A 24,706-nucleotide genomic window follows, 5' to 3' on the forward strand; every position below is an offset into this window, starting at 1 on the left:
TGTTGTCCACTGTGAAACAGAAAATGTTCCCATATACTCAGAATATTCCCCTGGGGTGCTCTCAGTGTATCTCTCAATTCATTGTCTATGAAGCAGCTCCACACTTTGATGACAGAAATATGAGTTTTTGTGTTTACTTTATTTTTGGACCGTCTGAGACCATATGAAAAACGTATGGATTTTGAAACTAGACATAATTCCCCTGCAGGGTGGGTTAGTGCTAACTGTGGTTAACAGAGATGGCCATAAAAGTATACTGTAGCATTTCACAGATCCAGCCTTGAAGGACTGCCAGTAACCTGTTAGCTAGGTTGTTGTTTTTTTTTTAATTAAAAAAAAAAAGGCCAGCCTCTACAATGTCTCAGAAACATAGTCTCAGAAAAATGTCACAAGTATCATTAACAGCAACAATATCCATGGATTTTATTAAAGAGAAAAATAAATATGACTTTGGATGACTTTGCGTTACTTGAATGAGTCATACAGTAGTTCACTTTAACATCATCCTGAGTCTTTTGGAGGATATCCAGTAGAGTGAGAGAGTCCAGGGAAAAGCTTTACTTTCAAAATGTTTAAATTCCCCTTAAAGTTTCACCTACTGTAATGTTCTTCTTATACACTGTTTGGCCATCGTTGCTACACTGGCATCTGTGTTAGCACCGAATTCCTGTTTAATAGCTGTTACAAAGAAACTGGTAAGTCTCACTGTGATGACGAGGGTAGCCAGTACATCTTAAGTTACGACAACTTATCAGCAGCTGTGATTAGAAGCAACAACAGGATGTCTACTCAGTGAAACATGAGTGCTCTGTGGACATATTTTACAGTAGAGCACATTAGAGTAGAACAGGACTGCTGTCATACATTAGACCAAAAACAAGCAAGGGACATGTCCTGCGCATCAAGCATGGTAAAAGTCTCTCTTTTGTCACCTTTCTGCCCTGACACTAATCCTCCACTACAGGACAGGTACCACCTGAGAGGACTTTGACCTCTTTGTGTCTCATTATTGCTACAGCAATATTTCGCCCAATACAAAAATAAAATAAATAGCATCAATGTATGTATAACATATTTTATCATATCTTTTTAGTAAAAATATTCCCTTTCATCTCATTACACATTTATATATTACCTCATATCCCTTTTTACGTCTTGTTGTAGAGATAGTGAGTAGCCTAAAGCAGACAGCAGACAGCTTTTATGCCCCTGCATCCACTTAAGATGCTGCAAGAATAAACATTTCTCTGCAATGTTTGGGAACTTGTCTTGAAATTGGTGTATTGTAACAGACTGCAATTGTCAGAGGAATCCTGTAGATGGCGATGATAAACAGCGTGAAAGGAGTGTGTGGAGGTTTTTTTTCCTGACCTGCACATTTTTTACAGTAGTTGAATGTGCATGTTTTATCTCTTTAGATAAACTTAACCTCAGAAATCCCAGAAACTTTAGGAGTCTGGGTAATGTCGCAATGGTTATTAAAACATAATCTAACTACAGAGTGCCGGACTCTCTGCTACACACAGCAAAGAAAGCTCCCTTCTTCCTTCTCTGACATGTCGACGGGCTAAAGCAGCAACACGAGTGTGATACATTGACTGGTTTGGTTAAGGAGCAAAAGAGACAAAAGGGAAATAACAGATGGGAGGAGAGGGGGGGATAATAGCGAGGCAAAAGAGATATTTTCTATTTATTGTTCAGCTCCTGTCTCATCCGGCAGCCCACAGCTGTGATGAGCGCTGCTCCTTTCCCACTGCCGTCCTCTGACAGCAGGAAGTTGACGTTGCACTGAGGAGCGAGTTCATTTACTGTCTTGTGCATGATCCCGGAGAAACTAGACAGAGAAAATGGACATAGTGTTAAAAAGTTAATTGATGAGCATTGTAACAAATAGGGGAAAAGAGCCAGTTTTTATACAGAGGATAGAGATTTGGCTCTAAAACTACAGCGAGTGACAGCAACTGTTACATGTTTGCCAAGAACCTGCACGTTCCAGAAAGTCAGTAAGAGCTGTCTGAATAAAGGGACAGACTCTTCTGGTTATGTTTATCATGCATGATATTACCAGTGATGGCAAAATGATAGGATTAGTGTATGTCATGTGGTAAAACTAAATAACTGACACTGGCATAAAAGAAAGGAGGTGGAGTGACAGATTTAATTTAACTTCAGGTGTCTCTCTTGTGTTGACCAACTGTCACCACAGTTACATAACTGGTTCATAAGTAAAGTATGACTCAACATGAACTGCTCCCGATCCACTAATTTTCCCAAACATTCGTCTGCCTGCTGCTTACTGTGCCATGGATATTGCTTCTGTCTTTGTTTGTCTGTCTAACTCTTCTTGTTCTGTTGTCATATTGCCTTGCTGTTGACTGATAGCTACCTGTCCCATACTTGTGTGCTAGACTGCATGTTTTTATGTAATGCTTGTTGTTACATGTAATGCTTGTTTCAGTTTGTAAGTAGTGGGTTGGAATGTTTGGATGTGTGCTGCTGTCTGTTTCACTTTTATTTTTAGCCCCTATCCTGTTCCCTCAGGAGGCTTTGCTTTATATTAGGCCACCACTGTGAATAAGAATTTGTTCTTAATGACTTGCCTGGTTAAATAAAAGCTGAAAAAAACAATAAGGCATAAGACATATACTTTACATGCAAGCACATGTGAACAGCAGCTCAGGACAGAACTGTTTTATGTACATGCAGTTGGAAGAAGGCACAAAAACAAATAATGTATGTATTGCCTCTTATGTGCATTTAGATGTAGCCCTACTGTAAATGCACAAACAAGAAGGCTCCACAGAGTTTGGATGTAAATTCAATGTATATTCTTGGGAATATACAACACTGTATAACTGGAAAGATGAGAAAAACAGTCTGATACAACTAGTTTCTTGTTTTAGAACTAGACAAGCACATGAGCACTGTCCTCTGCTGATTTTCTCCCAAATGTTTTGTGAGGCTCAACAACAACAACAACAACAACAACAACAACAACAACAACAGTGTTGTCCACAATTGGTTGAGCCTGCCTGTTCACCTTTGTTTGTCTTCTGCATAGTCATTTCCACCCCGGGGATGACAAATACAGTTGTGTAATAAGGTAAACAGGTTTTGTAAATTATACTAGAACACAGTCATTTAGACCAGAATGGCCAAGACCCATATGTTACATCCTATCGTTGTTTCTTGGTGGACAGTGAAAAGTTTTGTCTGTCACTAATGAACTCAACTCACTGTGGATGTAGTTTGTAGAGTGTCCCGTCCACTCCTACAGTGATATTCAGATGGTCCAGTCCTCGGTTCTCTCTGATCTTATCGACCACGGCCGCCATTCCTGCCCCACACATCTGAGCTGCACGATGTGACACTGCTCCGCATACCTGAGTAACAATGAAAACCATTATCATTATTGTAACACTTAGACTGTTCAGCTGTATCACGGTTTGTTCAGCCAGATGTATATCACTCCTCAAACATTGAAAATAAATAAAACCCAACATGTCTGTTTTTTGTATTGTCACATATGCCTGGAAAAAAAGGTGGTGATGATAATGTATTATCACACTCTTTCACAGCGTCTACTATATATAGTAAACTTAGTTGCCAGTTTATTAAATACATCTAGCTAAAACTATCCAATAGTTGTCCAATAAATCCTACTTTCATGAAGGTTACGATGTTCAGTTTTTGGTGAAACTGTTTTAGAAAAGTGTTGATTGAACCCTATGGTCAGTTTAGAGCTATGCATGTGAACCTAATAAACTCAGAGTATATGCTCTCAAAACACCAACCGTAGTGAAATAAGGGTCAAGCTTATGTTTTAAAATTATATTTTAAATTTGAATAGAATGGTTTGTTATGTGGACACAGGTATCTTGCTATACCATACCTCTTTAACTATGATACTGTCATCACAGGTGCTGTCCAGGCCCAAGTGTTGCAGGATGGATCTCACCTGCAGCAAAGCCAATCTGTCACTGGAGAAAGACAAAGACATAAAGACTGAGCCAATCGCAGAATTCAAATAAACTCAAGTTAAAAATGCATGTACAGTTTTAAATGATAAAAACATCAGTAGTGAAATAAGTCAAGATGATTAGTTGCAGATGTTTATCAACGAAATGTACTAAAGAGCTGCAATCTAATGGTACTGATGTAGCACTTTCACGGCTTGGTCAGATGAGAGACAAAAATCCAGAATATTTTTCACATCCTTTAGACACAAAGAAAGTGCTTGTTTTCTCACCTCTCTATCTGTGAGAGATACTTTGTTTCGAAGATGCCTCTGGTCTTTAGGGTTTCAGAAATCTGTCCTCTGAACAGGAATCCTCTCTTGGTCATATCTATCAGGATGTTTCGCACGATTTCACCGAGATACATGCCGCTGCACATTTTCTCATACCTGTTTAACAAACACAAAACATGAACATAAACAGACATACAGATTCATTTATAAGGATAGGAGTCAAGGAAATAAAGGGTTCATACGTTAACAGGTGTTTCTGACTTAAAGAACACGTGTGTGTGTGTGTGTGTGCGTGTGCGTGTGCGTGTGTATTTTAACCTTTGTTTGCCTGGATTGAGGGAGAAGTCATCCACAGCGCGGTCATACTCTGTCCTAATGTCATCAAGGCATCCGTTGTCTCCAAAAGCCCCCCACTCCATGTTGACACACATCTGTCCCTCATCTCCATCTATCATCTCAATGTTCCTCATCTCCTCCATGTAACATGCATTGCTGCCAGTGCCTATAATCAGTCGGACACGTTAGACGGAAATAGAACAGCCAAATGAATATTTAACCAAAAAGAGTCCACACAAGATAAACTAACCAGAGATGAGTCCGACCTCACAGGTGGGTTCTTCGTAAGCACAGGTCATCATGGTCCCAACTGTATCGTTCACTACGGCCACTACATCCAGGTCAAATTCCTAAAGAAGAAACGTTTCATATGATGCAACATCAGTCGATTTTTGCACCCGGTGCCATCTTTGACTAAATGATGCTGCTCCTCATACCCTACCTCTCTCCTCTTAATGGCATCCCTCAACAGTCCCACCACATCTTCGCCCTCACAGTCTGTCGCTTTGAAACCCTTGGTCCATGTCACTAGGATGCCCTGCACACACACACACACAACTGAAATTGTCATATCTGACATAGGATTTGAGGATTTCATGGTCTGCTCAGGGTTTAGAAATTACAGTATTTGGCTCATGAAATATGGTGTTGCCAATTCCTGAAAACAAAACTGCTTCTTAAAAATTGGAAACATCTGCGGTTTCCTCTTGACGCTGGTTATATGTGTGCCACTCAGTGGACCCTTTTTGCATAGACAGCGGATTTAAGACTATCAGGGAAGTGAGAGACGGTTCAGTGTATCAGAGAGGAAGGAAGAGCATCACACTCACAGCGTCCAGGCTGGTCTGTCGGCAGGGGAACGAGAAGGTGAAGCCCAGGGGAAGACGAGTGTTCTTCATCCCCATGTAGTCCAGGAAGTCACTGATACACTGCACAATGTGATCAAACAACTGGACAAAGAAAGATATGATAATATAATAATTTACATTTGGAATATTTTTGCTCCAGTTTTAGCCTTTTTTTGCCAATAACCTCAAATATCCATTACTGGCAATATAAATAAATAATCCCCTTGAACTTTAAAAAGGCACATACTATATTTTATAGAACACATTAATGAAGAGTTATATGACTGTGGATGCAGCCTTGTGATTTACATATTTTAGAGGTTTAATTATACAGAACTGTGTGTATATATATATATATATACATACATACTGTATATATACATATATATAGAGAGTGCATGGCTGAATGACAAGTATGACAAAAGTCCTTTCACATTGACCATTCAGCAGATAAATCAACACTTATCACACCGGCAGGAAAAGTGCTCGCCCCCTCCCCATCAGTTATGTCATGGCATATATTTTTCCCTGTACGGTAATGGAAAACACTTGTTATAAGATCACTGACTAAGGGGTGACCAGAGGAAAAAACATGCTTGACATTTCACTTGATGCACTGTGAAATAATTTGAGTCAACTACACACATTTAAAAGGCCCTGTACACCCACACAGGTTTCCGCTCTTACTCTGGCCAACTGGACCTCTTCTCAGGTTGAAGTTGGGCAGAGATATGCTGGAAAATGTGCGATATCACCAAAACTACACATGCTAATAAAACGATTAGCAGGTGCAAATTTACTATATGAGAATGGGCACTTGGCTTGGCTGTGATAAGGCAAAGTAAGTGAAAACAACAGTGAAATTACAATAAAATAGTGCCATTTGTATTCTGACTGTCTTGTCCTGTGTACCTCAGGAGGAAGAGAAACACATGGAGGAGTGAGAATGCAGATGAAAAGGCCAAAGGTAACAGACAGGATTAGCTTCAGCCTGTGAACAAGTTCAAATCTACGCTTTAAAGACCGTCAACTCTCTGCTTATCTTGATCAGTCAACCTCTATTTCCGTCTACCTCATACTTATCGACCTACTTTCCTGCGTCTATCCTATCCACTTACCCCTGAGCGTCACACCCCCCGACCTCCTACTGACTACCCTGATCTTAACAGGACCAACAGGGTGACAGAGGTTAAGTTCAAGGTTTCTCACCCACCCTTCTGACTGTGGCTCAAATGCATCGTCTGCATCACTTCAGTCAGTTTAACACCGATTAACAGGTCTGATGGAGCTCACCTCCTCTCCTGTGCCCTGCATCACTTCTAGAGGAATGGCGTAGATCTTGTTGTGCATCTCCACTGTTCTCCTCTTTCCAGATCGGATCTTAACCAACAGAACTCTGAAGTTGGTTCCTCCTAAATCCAAAGCCAGGAAATCACCATGCTCTGGGTAACAATACATAAAAACAGACAGAGATACACATAAATACATAAATAATAAAGTAGTTCAAGCACACACACACACCTCAGGAATATGCCGTGCACAATGCTGCAGCTGTCGATGTCAATTTGAAAATACAAATTCCTATCTTCATTTTGGAGATGCATTTTCCATTTTTCTTATGCTAAATCTGCAAAGACACACGGGAGAGGTTGACTCAGCTCTGTGTGTGTGTGTGTGTGTGTGTGTGTGTGTGTGTGTGTTACCTGAGCCATCAGGAGTGCTCTTTACAAAGGTTGGCAGCATTTTGACAGTAGCAGAGTCTTGAGTGCTCTTTGAAAGGCCATTTTGGATCTCTGTCCTCATTCTCTTCTTTACCTGGAGGAATTTAGGAATACCTTCAATAATGAAGTCACACACGGTGTTTTGATGTTATGATAAAATGGTATGTTGTGATGTTGTATTTTTTTCTTAATTGTATAGTAAGTGTTTGTATATATATTTTGTATTATATTGTACATGTATTGGGTGCTTTTTTCTTATCTTCTTTTTTTAATTGTAATTTTTATTGCCTTTTCACATCATGGCCAGGGGACTACAGATGAAAACTAGCCTTCTGGCTAATTCTGGCTTCTTTAACCATGTGTATTCAAGTGTTTTATGAAATTGCAATGTCCCCTTTTAAATAAATTAATACCACACACACACACACACACACACACACACACACACACACACACACACACACACACACACACACACACACACACACACACACACACACACACACACACACACACACACACACACACACACACACACACACACACACACACACACACACACACACACACACACACACACACACACACACACACACACACACACACACACACACACACACACACACACACACACACACACACACACACACACACACACACACACACACACACACACACACACACACACACACACACACACACACACACACACACACACACACACCAGTATCTCTCTGTCCTCACTTCCAACAGTTGTTCAGTTGTCAGGCGGAATTCCGACAGTGTTTGAGCAATTTCACGTGAATGTTCGGCGAGTCGATAGGCCACAGCTGTCACCATAGCCGCTCCCTTTCCACTGCCACTCTCTGATAGGAGGAATCGAACATCAGTGTCCGGGACCAAACGACGAACTGCCTTATGAAGACGACGGGCATATCTGAAAATACATATAAGAGAATTTAAGTGCTGAACTTTGACCATTTTATTAAGAAATGTGGTTCTTTAGACAGTATATTATACATAGTAATAACTAACATGTATGGTGCACAGTAATATAGGATATACAGTAAGCCACCTTCAAACACCTGACAACTTTTGTGGAAAAGTGAAGAGCATTGAAATACATAATACAACAAATGCAAGCGCTGATAGATCATTTAAAATAAATATATCTTTAATATTAGCGTCACTCACTGTGGGTGCATTTTGTATAGAGATCCATCAATGCCTACAGTGGTTCGGAGTCGTGCCACGCCTTTGTTCTCCTTTAGCCTCAGTAGGATGCCTGCCAGCGTAGCAGCTATCAGGTTGGCAGAGCGGAAAGACACAATGGTGCAAACCTGTAGGAGGAGAGAAATTCATCAAGCATCACATCCAAACGTATTGAACTGTAGAATGATATAAACAAAGCACTTTTTTATTTTACAGCATAGATCAAGTGTTATGCCAGCAACAACACACACATGCTGCACAGCGATGCAGTCGTCAGTTGAGGGCTCCACACCAAGTCTCGTTAGGATTTCTCTGGCCTTGGTCAACCCCTCCTTACTCCTAATAAGGAAAGACAGAGGCAGCTTCATTTAAAGTCTTCTGATTTAGTTTCAGATAACTACTCAATTAAGAAAATGACTGACTGACTTACTTCTCTATGGCTGAAATGTGTTTGGTCTCAAACGTCCCCTTAGTGAGCAGCTCAGGGGTGATCCTTCCTTCGAACAGCAGGCCCTCTCTGGCCATCTTCACCAGGATGAGACGGACCAGCTCCCCCATGTACATACCACTGACCATCTTCTCAAACCTATGGGACAGTGAAGGAGAAAATGAGATGTGGATAAAACACGTTTTAATGTTTATTGTTAATGTTCTCATCTGTTTTTCTTACATATAACAACGAGAAGCACTGTGCCGTAATTTGCGCGTTTTCAAGTATTTATTTCATGTATATTCCACGTATTAAACGCAGGGAACATATTATGAGACAGCAAATCTCTGCTTCGGTGCCTAACCCAAACAAACTAAACAGTCACATTCTGTAGGCTAAAACCCATCAACTAACAGTAGTTTTGGTGCCTAAACCTGACCGACACCAAAGCAACCGCCGCGGTCCCCTTCCGATCCATCGCTGTTTCCTTGTTTTGTAGGATATTAATTCTTTGTGCAATTTAGATGTCGCTCTACTCATTGTAGGCATATGAGCATCTGTTAGAAAAAACAAAGCCTGGGACTTCTGTTTATTATTTGGTTCCCTCACAGCTTAAAAAGATGAACAAGGACATGACTGCAATAGTTTTGACTTACAGCTGTTTGCCGGGGTTAAGAGAGCCTCGGTCTATCTCTCTGTCAAACTCTGTCCTGATGTCTTCCAGCCTGCCGTCGTCTCCAAAGGCTCCCCACTCAGTGTTTACACACATCCTGCCCTCGTCTCCCTCCACCAGGTCAATGTGACGCAGCTCCTCCATGTAGCACGCATTGGTGCCGGTACCTAAACACAGAGAAATAAATATCCTTACAGTTTCATATAGTCTGCTTTTTTGATTTGTTCAGAGAGTATTGAATTCCGTTTTACTTGTAACAACGTCAAATAAACTTTCACTGGTCCCTCGTCTATTCAAATGCACATTGTTGTCGTACCGATGATAATGCCAACTTCACAGCGCTGGTCATCAAAACCACAGGTCATCATTGTTCCCACAGTATCATTCACTACTGCCATGATGTCAGCATCATAGTCCTGAAAGAAATGAAAGCACACACATAAGTAAGTATGGTTTGTTATCATCGATCATTCTGCATCCCAGTCTGAGTTAAACCAAATGTTTTGGGACAAATGTTTCACTTCAGATTGCAAAACTAAACTGTGGCATCAAATGAGCACAAAAGAAACATAAGATGAGACTCACTCCTCGCTTCTTAATAGCTTTGTTGAGCAGCTTGACAACGTCCATTCCCTCCACTCCACTAGCCTTGAAACGCTTTGTCCATGTTAATAGGAAGCCCTTTAGACAACAGAGAGAGAGAGACTGAGGGAAGTGGTATAATGAAAGACAGATCTGATGCTCAACTGAGACTTGGTTTTGTTGGGCAGAGCCTGACAGACACATTATTCACTTGATCATGTCTCCATTACAACTGTGGCAAATCATAATATAAATCAACTGCATTAGAATCGTCAGATAATAAATGGAAAGTGTTGACAAAGTCGACTTCATCCACATCTGTTCATCAATTTTTTTGTTTAGTTTTACCTCATCTAGTCTGGTCTGCTGGCACGGGAAGGAAAAGGTAAACCCAACTGGGAGTTTCTTGTCTTTGATGCTGTGTTTTTCCATGAAGTCTCCAAGACACTCTGCCACATGGTCAAACAGCTGGAACAGAGGTTGAAAGAGGGAGAGGTTGTCTCAGGTTGAGCTATAGAGACTGTGTGTGTGTGTGTGTGCGTGTGCGCGTGTGCGCGTGTGCGCGTGTGTGTGTGTGTGTGTGTGTGTGTGTGTGTGTGTGTGTGTGTGTGTGTGTGTGTGTGTGTGTGTGTGTGTGTGTGCGTGCGTGCGTGCGTGCGTGCGTGCGTGCGTGCGTGCGTGCGTGCGTGCGTGCGTGCGTGCGTGCGTGCGTGCGTGCGTGCGTGCGTGCGTGCGCGTGTGCGTGCGTGCGCGTGTGCGTGTGCAAAAACCTACTCTTGTCCCACTGCCGTGAATGATGTCCTCTGGGGTGTCATAGATTTGACTCTCCATCTGTACGGTCTGTTTCTTCTCATGGCTCACTCGAACACGGAGGATACGGAAGTTACTGCCTCCCAAATCCAACGCAATGAAGTCTCCCTTCTCTGTCAAGACAGAAGAAGTTGGAAGATGAGGAAAGAGTGTGGGTGAGATGTCAATTTCCAGTTAGGTGCATAAGGAGTTTACATTACTGAAGAAGAACACACATGAAGAGCACACATCTAATTTCCATTTCTGGACTGGGACTTTACTCAACAGGAAGACGTGCATTATTAGTGTGTCTCCCTTCTGTTTGCTTGGCAAACAAAAACAGCTCTCACTATAACTTTGCAGTGAATTAATGTCACACAGTGTGGTCAATAAGCGACATGGGGAAGAAGAATTATATGGAAAGATAAAGCTGTTTCAGATAGCGTTTATCAGAAGACATGTTTGTCTTTGGGCTAAAGCTGTCAGGTATAAACTATTTTTATATGCATGCTTGATGTGTTTCTTTGTTTATACTGTAAGTTAGCTTAAATCTCTCTCTCCATAAACTCACTGTATAGTTTTTAGTTAATGATTCTTCAACCCCATCAGAGGCATTTGGAAGCTGGTCAAGAGCTTATCAAAATATTCAAACTGAAACTGTTGTTATAACAGTGACACGTGGTGAGACAATCATTGTGTCTTCAATATTGTAAGCAATTATTTTGTCTTATAAAGATTTCAGTGAATGGATATAGTGTGTTAAATGTGTGAAAATGTGGGTGGCAGAAAGAAACCTTGTGATGTTATGGTTGGTATCTGTGACACATGTGATTAGTAAATCCCATGAATTCTGGTATATATTTAGTCCACAGGCACACGGTACAACATGAGTAGTGATGGGAGTTTATTCTTTCTGTTTCGATTGGAAACATAATTGGTTTAAAGCTGCTCTGATTAGATAAACTGCTTTTCATAACTCATTAGTAATGCACCTCAGAGGTATTTCTGACCTTCAAGAAGAGGAGATAAAACAGAACACTACATGCAAATAAAGTCTGTTTCCTTTTTATTGCCATGTTTCCTTCCAAAACTTATTAATATTATTATTTTGTAATAATTCAAATTAAACATATGTTCAACCATTTGTGCCTTCAGGACTCATCTGTCTTCTTTAACAATGGCAACAAGATTAGTAGGTATAGCTCTCAGAAAGGGAGGGAGCTTTGCCTCCATTAAGGTTCAGCTGACTATGGTAATAAAAGTTTAAGTGGACAGACATGCTCCTCTCCAAAGTACAGCATGTACATGAACAAACTCTGGCTCACATTCACCTGAGTTACAAGGGCAGAACGACTGCAGTAAATTAGGATTAGACATCATGCAGCAGACAACGACATAAAGACAGGGAGAGAGAGAGGATAACATTGTACATGTCACTTTACCAAGAGGAAGCAGCAGTTTTGCCTTTTGAATTCACAGGTTAGATTAAAAGATCCATGGCCAGATGAAATGGTGAAACAAAGTATGGTACATTTTGTCACCCATTTCTCTGCATAATATGATTATCCATCAGCAAGGTTTTGTCTTTCAGGATTGTATTGTTGAACAGCTTTAAATGTTATTATCAACAATTGTCACAAGTGATGCTGCTATTAATCTAATCTTAATATGCACACGGTGGTGATTAGCACTGTTGGCTCCCAGCTAAAACAACCTTAGTTTAGATCACAGCACCAGAACTGCCCATATGTTCGTTACTGGGATTGCATCTGGTTCTCTCCTATATGCCTATTGCATGAGATCGGTACTGTATACAACCAAAATAACACAGTACCAAGTAGTAACAAATTTTCTCCAGTCAAACCTGTGATCTTTTTTTTTTGTACCCAGATCTAGAAAGAAATACTATTTGAATGGTTTTCCTCACATCCAGTCACCATAAGCATTATTTAAATCTAATGCTACGTCTTATTGGCCCATACAGCATCTACAACCCATACAGTCTGTGGTGTGGTCAAGTTGAATGTGGTGTATTTCACAGAGCTGGGAGTTCAGTGTGAGAGGCCACCAAAATGTTCAAACGAACCAAAGACATGGATGATAAACTCAATTAGACACTTTTCATAAATGTGTGTGACTTCCTGTTGCGGGTGATTCCCTGTCTTCTGAAAGTATAGACAGTGCCCAGCAACTATGAAAAATACAAACTCTCTATTGCTGTCCTGCTGAATACATGGCTCAGTTAAATATAGTAAAATATTTTGAATGCAACTCTACCCAGACTTGAGCTGTCACGAAAGAGTCCCTCCTCGCTCTGTTGTGTCAATACCTTTATTATTTTATTTTACTACATGCCGTAAAAGGCCAAGAAAGAGGAGAAGAAAATGATACATTTCTACTAAGTTACAAGTCATTTTCTCTTTGCACTGGTCTGTGCAGCCCAACCTTTGTTGTCACTCATCCATACAGTGATAAAATAAGAAAACTGACTTCGATACTGATTTCCTCATAGAAAGTGATTGACTGGATGGGGTTCAGATAATCCAAACCGGGTTAAAATTTGTGTTAGAGGTACTAACCTGAGCCATCAGGGATCGCCCGCACAAAGGTTGGCAGCATCTTCAGCACAGCAGTGGCGTTAGTGTCCCGCCCCAATCCTTTGACCAGCTCCCTTCGAAACCGCTGTGTGATTTCCTTTAACGTCTCATCAGAGAAACGCATGGAGTACAGGTACTTATCGATCTGAAAATAAACACCAGAAGCATCAATAACACACACACACACACACACACACACACACACACACACACACACACACACACACACACACACACACACACACACACACACACACACACACACACACACACACACACACACACACACACACACACACACACACACACACACACACACACACACACACACACACACACACACACACACACACACACACACACACACACACACACACACACACACACACACACACACACACACGCCTGATGATGCAGTGAATATGAATAACTCCTCATCCCATAATGTTTTTAGTCATCCATGAAGATAACCCACTTCCTCATTGATCCCAGCTCTGATTAACCCAGAAATGAATCAGAGCCACAAAAAATACCATTTTTACATTGCTTTACTGTACTGCAACAAAACTGAATGAACTCTGGGCAGTTATTTGATAACAATCATCAAGTTATCAAGGCAATATTGCAATGAAGGGTGTTCCTTGGGAATTTATTATGGTATGACGGTGATGAAAGCAGGAGAGCAGGAGAGTTTCTGACACACATTAATAACAGGGGAAAGGATAAGGGCCTCAATCATACCAAATTCACAGATAAAATTCAGCTAGGTCATGCAATTACCAGCCCATTCGGTTCCTACAGTATATACTGACCACTTACATTGCCTGCTGAAACTGCCCAACGTTCAAACTGTCACAGCACACAACAGCCTGAGCTGTCTTTCAGCCTTTCAGGAACAGGATGTTAAACAATCCGGGTGAAACCTATTGTTGCATCATACTCTATAATGAAGCTACTTTATCTGCGTTACGCACCAAGAGCAGACTGTTACAGACACACAAGTCTGGTTGAATGTCATGTTCATTATGACTTGCTCTGTAGTTGAACTACTCATTGTACCAGACATCAGATAGGAATGTTCTGACTTCCTGGTTTAAGAGTCACACATTAACTGTATTTGGTCTTTGGTGACTGGTTCAGAATCACAACGGTCATTTTGGGTGTGACTGTACTTTACATCTGCTGACCACAGAAATAGATTTTAGAGTAGAGAAAATGTGTGTGCCGACATTAAAGGTCAAATACAGTGTTTTTAACATAAAGGTTATAATCAGCAGACAATATTCTTATTATACATAAACCCTTAATTTGTGGATTTTGTTGTCACATAATAATGTATATTGAAATACAAAAAGATGACAATGCAAAATAAAAAAATGAAGACAATCAATGAAATACATAACTGTCAGTGTAAAGGCTCATCATCAAGGGCAGTATATATACAGTTTAATTTACATATATATATATATATGGGAGTTGGGGTGTTAATATGTTTAAGTAAAAAACAAAATACAAGTATGAACCTGAGAATTACGGGACATTTAGTGATCTGCTGTTTAACCATGCAGTCATGTTTGAATAGTGACAAGTTATGAGTGAAGAGAGATAAAGACACGAGAAGAGCACTGTCTCACTGCTAACTACTCTGTAGGTGTTACATTCCCTATATTCTGTCTAAATGTGGAGTCTGCCTCTGGGATGAAAGCTCATTAGCACATGCTCTTGTCATACAGAGGCCCACAGCTGTATAAATGTAACCTGTCACCTTCATAAGTTCAGTATCATTAACCTGCTGGAACTTGCCACAGACAGGTCCACAGCCCACTTTGGAGTTGTATTTTATACTGAGGTGGTTTGAAGAGATATAAAACTTCAGTGACATGTTGGTGCTTGACACCGCCCTACTCTAAAGACGCTAAAGCATGCCCTCAGCATCTGTTATTTCAATTACACCATAAACACACAAAACAGCCGTCTCTCTGCTCTTTATTTTGCAACACACAAATACTGCCATTCCTATTTGAAAGATAACTTGGTAAGGTAGCATCCTACTGTACAGTACTGTATGTTACACTGTGCCCCTAAAGCAATGCATTTAATAGATTAAAAATGCAAAGACTAAGCTTGTTGCTGTTGCATTTATAATTATAAGAGCTACTGCACCACAAATATCTGCAGTTTAATAATAACTTTGCATGACCCTGTATTCACACACTAACACCTTGTTGCAGTTCCATTTCTGGATGTTTGTGATACTCACTTTGTAACACATGCACCTCTGTAATGTGAAATGGTTGCCAGAAATAGTGATTCCATTGGGAATCAATATTCTAGTCTGCAGCTCTGTGCAGTCTGAAGCTCTCTGCTTTGTTTCACTGGTCTTTGTGGTTGAGGCAGACAAACACTGAGGCCTAAGGTCAGCTAGAGACCATAATTCAAGGTAACCACATCCTTAATGAATGCTTATTCAGGAAAATGACACTACTTTCTTAACCTTCACAGGACAAACCTTGTTGGTCTTGAGGAGTACTGGGGAAAATTTGTATATAAGTTGTACAAAGAGGATGCTGCACAAAATGCTGCACAAAATCTGATAACCTGCCCCAATTGATATCACTTGAGTCAACGCTCGTTGGGGCTGAAAACTGCCCCAAAAGTTTGAGAATCGAAAAAAAAGTTGGGAGGTGTGAGGTCAGAAAGAGGTTCACCCCTGTACAGTTGTCAGGAACGGGGAAATTTGCTTTAAAAACCAAACCCCTTCTTTTATTTTATTTTTTGGCAGTTTTCAGCCTTTATTATATTGGACAGACAGGAAATAGTGTGAGAGAGGGGGGGGGGGCATGCAGCAAAGGGCCGGTGCCTCGAGGACCTTCAGCCTCTTTACATGGGGCGACTGCTCTAACCACTGTGCCAATGCCCGCACCCCCAAAACCCTTTTTTGTACCAGACTGCGAACATGATTATTTCTTCTGTAAAGTTGGCCATTTCGATGTGGGGCTCTGTGGGGATTGACCCGGTTTTGCATCCAGCCTCAAGTGGGCATTCAAGTAACTGCAGGTTTTGGCACGGCAGCATTGGCTTAATTTTTTAACCCCAGAGGTTGTCGCTTGGGTGACAACACACCAAATCTTGTTGCATTGTGGGTAATGTAGGCGGTGGGTGCACAATATAAAAAAAGATGATAACACTGCTGCATTAAGTTTGTCAACCGTGAGTCTGACAGTGTTATGGGATTAGAATATTAAACCAGTGGAGTATTTTTTAAAGTAAAGGTACCAAAGTAGTTGCTTTCTTATAATAATGTCATTGTATTATTTATATTAAATAAAATGTTATTAGTTGATGTAGTGTATCAATGTTTGAATATTTAGTTTAATTTTTTGACTAACCTGATTTTTATCTCTTTGAATGAAGAAACAGACCGTTTTAATTTATTGCCAGTCATGTGCACCACTCTAGAGTCTAGCTGTCAGCTGATGTAAACAGATCCATTTAGGTTTCAGTAATTTAAGCTGCCAACACATTCTGCTTATGCCAACTGTTACTACACTGCTGCTGCTGCTGCTGCTGCTGCTGCTGCCTGCCAGTCCTGCAGCTCATTGGCCTTCATAGTGACAATACCCCTGCTATTCCCTCACCACCTTGCCCCTTCCTGTCCTGGGTTGTAATTCATCAATATGATGGAAACTGTCCATTCAAATACAACACAATTGTATAACCATTCCCACATACCGTTTTCCCTTATGGCATGAGCGTTCTTGACTGTACTCCAGCCAGTTCATTTACAGTATGTGCAGCTCAGCTAACTTGGATTCTCAATGCGTTCCTAATCAGCTAATTCAATGAGGACACATTCTTAGCTAGTCTATTTAAATAACAATGTGTTAGCTGACTGGGGAAGCTGGGTTACAAAGAGGAGGATTAAAACCAGGCATTGTGTACATTTCTCCACATCAAACTAGAGAGAAATCCACTGAACTCCGGCTGGATACAGTTCCTGCTACAGGATAGAAATGAGCATCTATGACTCAGCACTCTGCAGGTAGAAACCATGCCTAAGCACTTTATTATGGCAGGGCATCATCTGACCTCACAGCTCAGATCTCTGCTGTGGCTTCTTACACCTCACACAAATACGAAAAAATACTGTGCTCAACCAATGTGATTCATCTTCATTAGATTGTTTCTTTTTTTTTATACCAAATTAGGAGTTTCAGGTTTTTCCACTACTCTTAAACAAAGTGACATTTCCTAAAAAGGTGACAGGAGGCCTCTGTAGTGTGCGAGTCTGTAAAGGCCATGTTTTCCCCTCAACACACATCTTTCTCTGACCCCGCCTGAAGTTACAGGAAGAGATCACACACTTTCTGCCTCTCCTTCCCTCCCCTTTTCTTTCCCACTTTCTCCTTCTCCCTCTCCTTTCTGTTTGCATTCCACTCCTCTCAACAATGCCTCATTCTCCTTGTCACCGTGAGCTGGTTTGAGGAAGCAATGAAACCCGACTCCATTGTGTACGTACGTGTGCACACACAGCCACGCCATGTGGAAAAATACTGTCCTCTAAGCTGCCCTCTCCTGCACCTCCCACACACACACACACACACACACACACACACACACACACACACACACACACACACACACACACACACACACACACACACACACACACACACACACACACACACACACACACACACACACACACACACACACACACACACACACACACACACACACACACACACACACACACACACACACACACACACACACACACACACACACACACACACACACACACACACACACACACACACACACACACACACACACACACACACACACACACACACTTTGGATACCAGCTCATAGCCCACAGTGTATCAAAGGGTACAGTCAAGGACACTGCAGAGGACTGAGTGGAGTGGGGATGTTCTCAGCTGACTGCGGTTCTATAACAGCTGCAGCTACACACAGTTTGTCTGAAAGCACAGGATGAGATTATCTGAATACTTTCACACGTGAATCCTGGGCTGTATGTCTTCACAATCTCACAACTAGAGAAGTCGATGTTGAGGTCCAGACGAACCCTGCTCTTTGAAAGGCAACACAATAGCCACACACCTGGCACAGTGTGTGTGTGTGAGTGTGTGTGGGGGTGTATTCATCTGTAAGCCTTCTCCTCCTGTCACCTGTGGTCACATGGTTCAAAGCTGGCCTATTTTAGGTAGGCAGGGAGAGGAAGAGAGCAAGAGTAAAGAGGGAGGGAGATGTGTTGCATTACATCAGATCCAGGCTGCAGACACCCTTGGGAATTACAGCTTTGTGTATCGCCTTGTGCGAATAAGTGTTACCTGAACTGACTAAGTGGCTACAGACAGTGGGAAAAGGAGGATGTAAGTGTGCTTCGAACTTCTTCCATACAGGAAAAGGGTCAGTGTTTGATGCAGAATCTGCAGTTGGTGATGATCCGTGACATCATCAAGGAGCGACCTTAAAGGGACCCTTCACCATATGTTGAAAGCACATGTGGCTTTGGACTAAATGAAAGTTAAGGGGAGACACTACAGGTGAATAGAGGAAACATTTTAACTAAAAGATATCACAATGAAACTTCCCCAGTTGATTTCTTACATTAAGACAATTATTTTTTGTGTTAAAAGTTTTCAGGTATGTTACTTTTAAATATGCAATTGAAGCATTATCTAATGCTTACATTTGGTGAATTTACAAGAAATCCAAAGCTGCAGATTGGCAAAGTGAAATAAAATCAACACCTACATGTTAAATGTTTCCTTTCCACTAGTCTGAAAAGAAGACCAGCTCAAAGTCTCAAACTGGAGCAATGCATGTAAAAACAATGTTTTTGCTTAAAGTGTCTTACACAAAATGTAATAAAAATATTACCACTAGTCTAGGTAAATATCTAAACAATGACAAATATGATGACACAAATGGTTCTGAAAGTGTTTTAACTTCCTCTGACTCAGTTTTACTTTGTGCGATGACAGTTCACAGGCTGTGTTTGTTGCCAGGCAACACTATATCATGGCACATTCATCCAATAAGTATTGAGAACTGTTGGGGGCAAAGTGACTGGAAAAGCTTTGTTTCCCTCAACGCATGCATGCACGCACGCACGCACGCACGCACGCACGCACGCACACACGATCTTTAAGTCAGAAACACCTGTTAACGTATGAACCCTTTATTTCCTTGACTCCTATCCTTATAAATTAATCTGTATGTCTGTTCATGTGCATGTTTTGTGTTTCTTAGACAGATATGAGAAAATGAGCAGCGGCATTTATCTTGGTGAAATCATGCAAAACATCCTAATAGATATGACCAAGAGAGGATTCCTGTTCAGAGGACAGATTTCTGAAACCCTAATGACCAGAGGCATCTTCGAAACAAAGTATCTCTCACAAACACACACACACACATACACACACACACCGCTCCAAGGGTGACTGAAACTTCCAGTCAGTTATGAAAGACACACATTCATGGTGCTCCTAGGGGCAGATATGAGGACGTGTTGAGCCGGTTGCTGTTAGCTGACTTTTCTTTAAACCCAGAATATATTCCTGGGATTACTATGGTGATGATCATCATGTTAAAGTTGTTAACAGACTGCTGCAATGATTATGAAAGGCTGTAAATTTACTGAATAATTAATCTTATTAAAGGCCCCTGAGCTATTTTTACCTTTTCTACTCTGGTGAGCTCTACTGACAGAAATTAAAGTGTAAGTGTCACTTTAACGTGAACATAAAAGAAACTTGGGGACCCCTAAAACAACTTTGTTCTTCTTCCTGCTCATCTATCCCATCATCACTTCCTCTCTCCTCTTGGCCACACCTCTAAAACTATCATGGCAATAATCACACCCTTACATCGTAGGGCACAAACACGCCCCTGTGCAGTTTGGCATGTCTCACTGCTAGATTTAAAACTTAAAATAAAATAATTATAGAATGGCTACCGCACTTCTCTCCCAACATGCTTGCTGTTTCAATCACTTCCTGATATCTACTGTACTGGAAAACTTTAGTCTTACAGCAACGACGATGATGACAGTATGAGGAAACTAAATGACCTCTACAAGCACATGCTCTCCTCTCAAACTCTGCTGTTTCTCCCCACTGGTCTCTCTCACTCGAACAGACACAATATCAAAAATGGAGGCAGAAGAAACTGAAAAATACTCACCTTTTTAACCTGATCATCCTTGAGTTCAGTGAAGTAATAGGCTAGTAGCTGGGCCGCAATCATCCTGGTCCTCTTTCTCTCACACACACATGCAAACTCACTCAAACACACACACACAAACCTTCTCTCTTTCTGTCTCACACACAACCACCTACAGTCAGATGGAGACCCTTAATAAAGTAAAGTAAAAGTAAAACAAAGGAACTCAAACTCTGCTCTGGCTCTACTTTGTACAATCTGTCACACGCCACAAGAGATATACAAGTTTCCTGAGTCCAATCCTGCGTGGTTTAAAATAGACAGAGCTTCTTCATGTGTGGCTAAGACTCTACAGCTCTTCCCTCTCTGAGCATGTGAGTGGAGCCAGGAAGCAAGTGAGACAGCAACTTTAGCTGCAGGAGGCACAGAAAGAGAGAAGCAGGGAGGGCCAGCGCATGAGCCCTGCCTACTATCTCTGAGCACATTGGTTAGAGAGCGTGAGTGGCCATTGGTGGGGGGTGAGTGCCACATCCTCTTTTCTGTGATTGGCTGGTCTAATGACGCCTTGGAGGCAAACTCAGTGATGGAGGAGCCGAATTAATAGGGAGGGGGGAGGGACAAAGAGAGAAAGAGGGAAGTAAGGTGAGGAGAGAATTTTGGGTTTTACTGTTTCAAGGAAGTTATAAAGTTACATACCATTCAACGTGTGTTAGTGAGAAAATTACTCACACAAGCCTAACATTGGTCAAAGCACTTTCTAGCTTTTCATTGCATATTCATTTGGTTCAGAAGGGGAGGGAAAGCTGCTGGCCTTTGCTTCTTTAAGCTCGGGGAATGTTGAAAGGTGGAAGGAAGGTTTTCATACACAGCTTTGTTTAAGTTCAGGAACATGGTAGGATGGATCTCAGGGAGCATCAGTACTAGTATTACCTATGGGGTGAAGTGTGGCATGAAATAAAGGGACCCCCAGTGGAAGAAGTTATATGGTGCTGTTGGATTTGAAAGTCAGGAAGTTTTGTCCACACCTGACCCTATGCACCATGTTTGTCAACTCTTATGGCTTTATTTTCTGCTGTCTGTATGAAGACGGGAGTGTTGGGGGTTCCTTCCCAGGATCCTGGGACAAATTTGAATAACTGTAAAAAGTGTGTTGGTTGGAAAAAACAAGCATTAAGAATTCTTAATTAATATAATGCAGCATTTTCCCTATTTCCAACATTTTATTGCGCCTAATTTCATTCATGGATATTAGCTTGTTTTTTGATCATACTTACATTTACATTTCACATTGTTATGTATATGTAGGTGAAGGCCTGTGTTTTGACCTTTAAAAGCAACTGTACTGTCATATGTTTTGTCATATTCCTAAGCGTGTTGCAGGTGTTCGTAACGAAAATGTATGACCTGGCCTCCCTGAGTGTAAGACTACTTGTACTGTGTGGGTCTGTGTGACCGATACCTTTAGACAGTAAAATAGGTGTTTTTAAAATAGTGTACAGATGCTTCGACTTCTTTTCATTGATCTTTCTGGTTCTTAAAAGTGCAGAGTAATCCAAAAGCAGAATCGTGTTGATGACAAACTAACCATTCACCTGTTAGTTATTCTATTAATCAGGTAGACTCATTCACTCACTCAAACATCCTGAGAGTCAATCCATCAGAGATCCCTTTTCTCTGGCTCTACTGTTCTTCCAGGCAGACGTGACGTCATTATCATAAAAACAACAGCTGTCTGTTGTCTGGCCTCTCCAGAGAACAACCGCAGACACAGTGGTACTGTAATCCTTTATACACTTAATATGTTGGCTGCAGAGTTAAGTCCACCTTAGAATATTATCTAAAAGGAAGTTATGTGGCAAAGTGAGGGGCCTGCACCAGTCTAAACCCCACTGAAGTGTATGGACAATGTATCCAGATGATGGTTTGTAACAGACTCTGACTGAAGCAAAAAAGAAAGTTTTAGTAAAAACAAGATTCTTGCTACACAAATCTGTGATGTTTATTACTGCATTCCAGAAATGGCACTGTATTTTAATATTTCAATGGTGTGTGATTGTTTTTCCTCTTATGCCAGTGATGCCTTCCTTCCCACTCAGCATCCTCCCTGAAAACCTGCCTGGACCTGTTGTTTTCATGTGTGCAGTGAGCAGTAGTGAGAGCTGAGCTGCTTACACAAAACACAAACTGCCCTGGCTGCATTCAAAGTAATTGTATTGTCACTTAGAGCGTAAATAGAAAAAACACCACCACTCTGGTTCATTATCCACTGCTGTTTTTCCTGTCAAGTCCTTCTGTTCTAACAATTCAAAGGGACTTTTGTGGTGATTGGAGTCGGTTAAAACTGCTCTCAAAGGTCCCATTCTTTAATGTTCAAAAAACACCTCTTTCTCACACTGGCTGTCTGAATATCCCTGTGGTCATCCTCCGTCTGAAATGCTCAATTTTATTGCTGTCTCTTTAAGACTGCCTCTTGAAAAAGCCCAGACTGCGCTGATTGGTCAGCATTTCCAGATCTTTCATATCTGTGCTATCTGTGTCTCTGGACCATCATTGCAGCCGGAGAATAACTGTATATATTCTACCTATATATATATATATAGTGTAGTTGTGACATCACAACCGTATGGAAGTCCTGACAGCTCGTTTAAAGCTACAGTTTCTTTGATACTTTCACAGTATTTATATAGAACCTCAACCTGCTTTATAGTCAAAGAAGACATTGAAATCTCACTTTTTTACGATATGGGACCTTTAATCCTGTGACATTTTTGCTACATCGAAGGTACTCTCAAGTATTAATTTTATTTATCCTAGTGTTTGTCTTTACGCTATTTGCATATTGCTTTAAATACTCTGAAATGCCATCATGACAGGAACTTTATCCAGCAACATGTTGCGTCAAACTTACACGGGCTATCATGGCAAGCCCCTGACCAAGATCTGAGGTTTAACCGAGGAGATGTCAGTGTGAGAAACAAAGGAACAGCAAGAAAAATATGTGAAAAATCAAAATGTCTGCTGTGAGAAAGTCTGTTCCATCTGCAGCTCTTTCTCTTTTATTAGTGCTATAACAATTAGCCACCTGTTAGTGTGTCTCTCGTTGTAAAAATCACAGGAACCAGCAAGCCAGCTTAATGTATACTACAGATCAACGTAAACTTTAGTCACCCTGCTCCTGCTAAACGCTGAGACATATGACAATAAGTTACCACAAGTATGGTGGATCTCTACAGGGTGATGTTACATGACAAGGCTCTATAGTCGCAGTTAACCTTCTTCTTCACCTCATCATCTATTTCCAAAATATTCTTGTAGCCTTTTTCTACAGACAAATTACAGATAATCCAGATCCCAGCAGTGTTAGCTCATCCAGATTATTATACTGTTGACTTAAATAAATTACCTTCATTATTAGAGTTCTCCCATTATGAAGCGGAGCCGACATCCTGGAGTCCCCACCACAATGATGTTTCGGAGCATTGTATTGTCTGTTTTTTCTCATTTGTCTCAAATAAAAGCCTTTGCTCCCTGAAAACTACCGTGTTTTGACAAAGCAGAGTATAATTCTTCCGGGGAAAAGGGCCATAGCTGGAGAACAAGCGTCTCGACTCACCATTTCTGTGTGTGTGCATGTGTGTGTGTATCAAAGCTTTTATTGTTAGTTTACAATAAAGACACACACCCACCTACTCACAGAGCCTTGAACGAACGAACACACACACACACACACACAGAAAGTGACACCCTGCTCCCTGAGGAAAGCTTATTGTGTTATTTAGGTTATTCAAACTAAAATGAAGGCTAATTTAAAAAGGAGAGTATTTGGATAGTAGGGTAATAGAGTAGAGTAATTCGATATCAAGTATTGAACAGAGAGGAGGGAGTTTGTATAGGATAAATTAAAGGAAACAGAGGACCAGGAGAAGAGTGACAGAATATGCTAGCCTCTGTATCAGTCACTTCAGTGTGACGAGCTGGAGTTTCAGCAGCCCAGCTGTGTTTGCTGCATTGAAGATGCAGAGTCAGTGCATGTGTGGTTTAACTGTGAAGCTGTTAGGTCACTACTAGGACA

The 24,706-nt window shown here is 41.1% G+C and overlaps 1 protein-coding gene across 1 annotated transcript; it reads right to left on the reverse strand.

Annotated features, from left to right (window-relative positions):
- Positions 1-286: 286 nt before the first annotated feature.
- hk1 (hexokinase 1) lies at positions 287-21,009 on the reverse strand. The gene is made up of 21 exons (XM_083911671.1): positions 20,656-21,009; positions 13,420-13,582; positions 10,826-10,974; positions 10,400-10,519; positions 10,055-10,150; positions 9,786-9,885; positions 9,453-9,636; positions 8,797-8,952; positions 8,618-8,705; positions 8,349-8,494; positions 7,899-8,091; positions 7,137-7,248; positions 6,727-6,875; positions 5,416-5,535; positions 5,028-5,123; positions 4,836-4,935; positions 4,568-4,751; positions 4,250-4,405; positions 3,893-3,980; positions 3,238-3,383; positions 287-1,834 (listed from the first exon to the last, which is right to left on the reverse strand). The coding sequence occupies exons 1-21, from the start codon at positions 20,716-20,718 to the stop codon at positions 1,687-1,689; spliced, it is 2,757 nt and encodes a 918-aa protein (XP_083767797.1). The 5' UTR covers positions 20,719-21,009; the 3' UTR covers positions 287-1,686.
- Positions 21,010-24,706: the final 3,697 nt, after the last annotated feature.

This window comes from Echiichthys vipera, assembly GCF_963691815.1.
Source record: "Echiichthys vipera genome assembly, chromosome: 1".
Lineage (NCBI taxonomy): Eukaryota > Metazoa > Chordata > Actinopteri > Perciformes > Trachinidae > Echiichthys > Echiichthys vipera.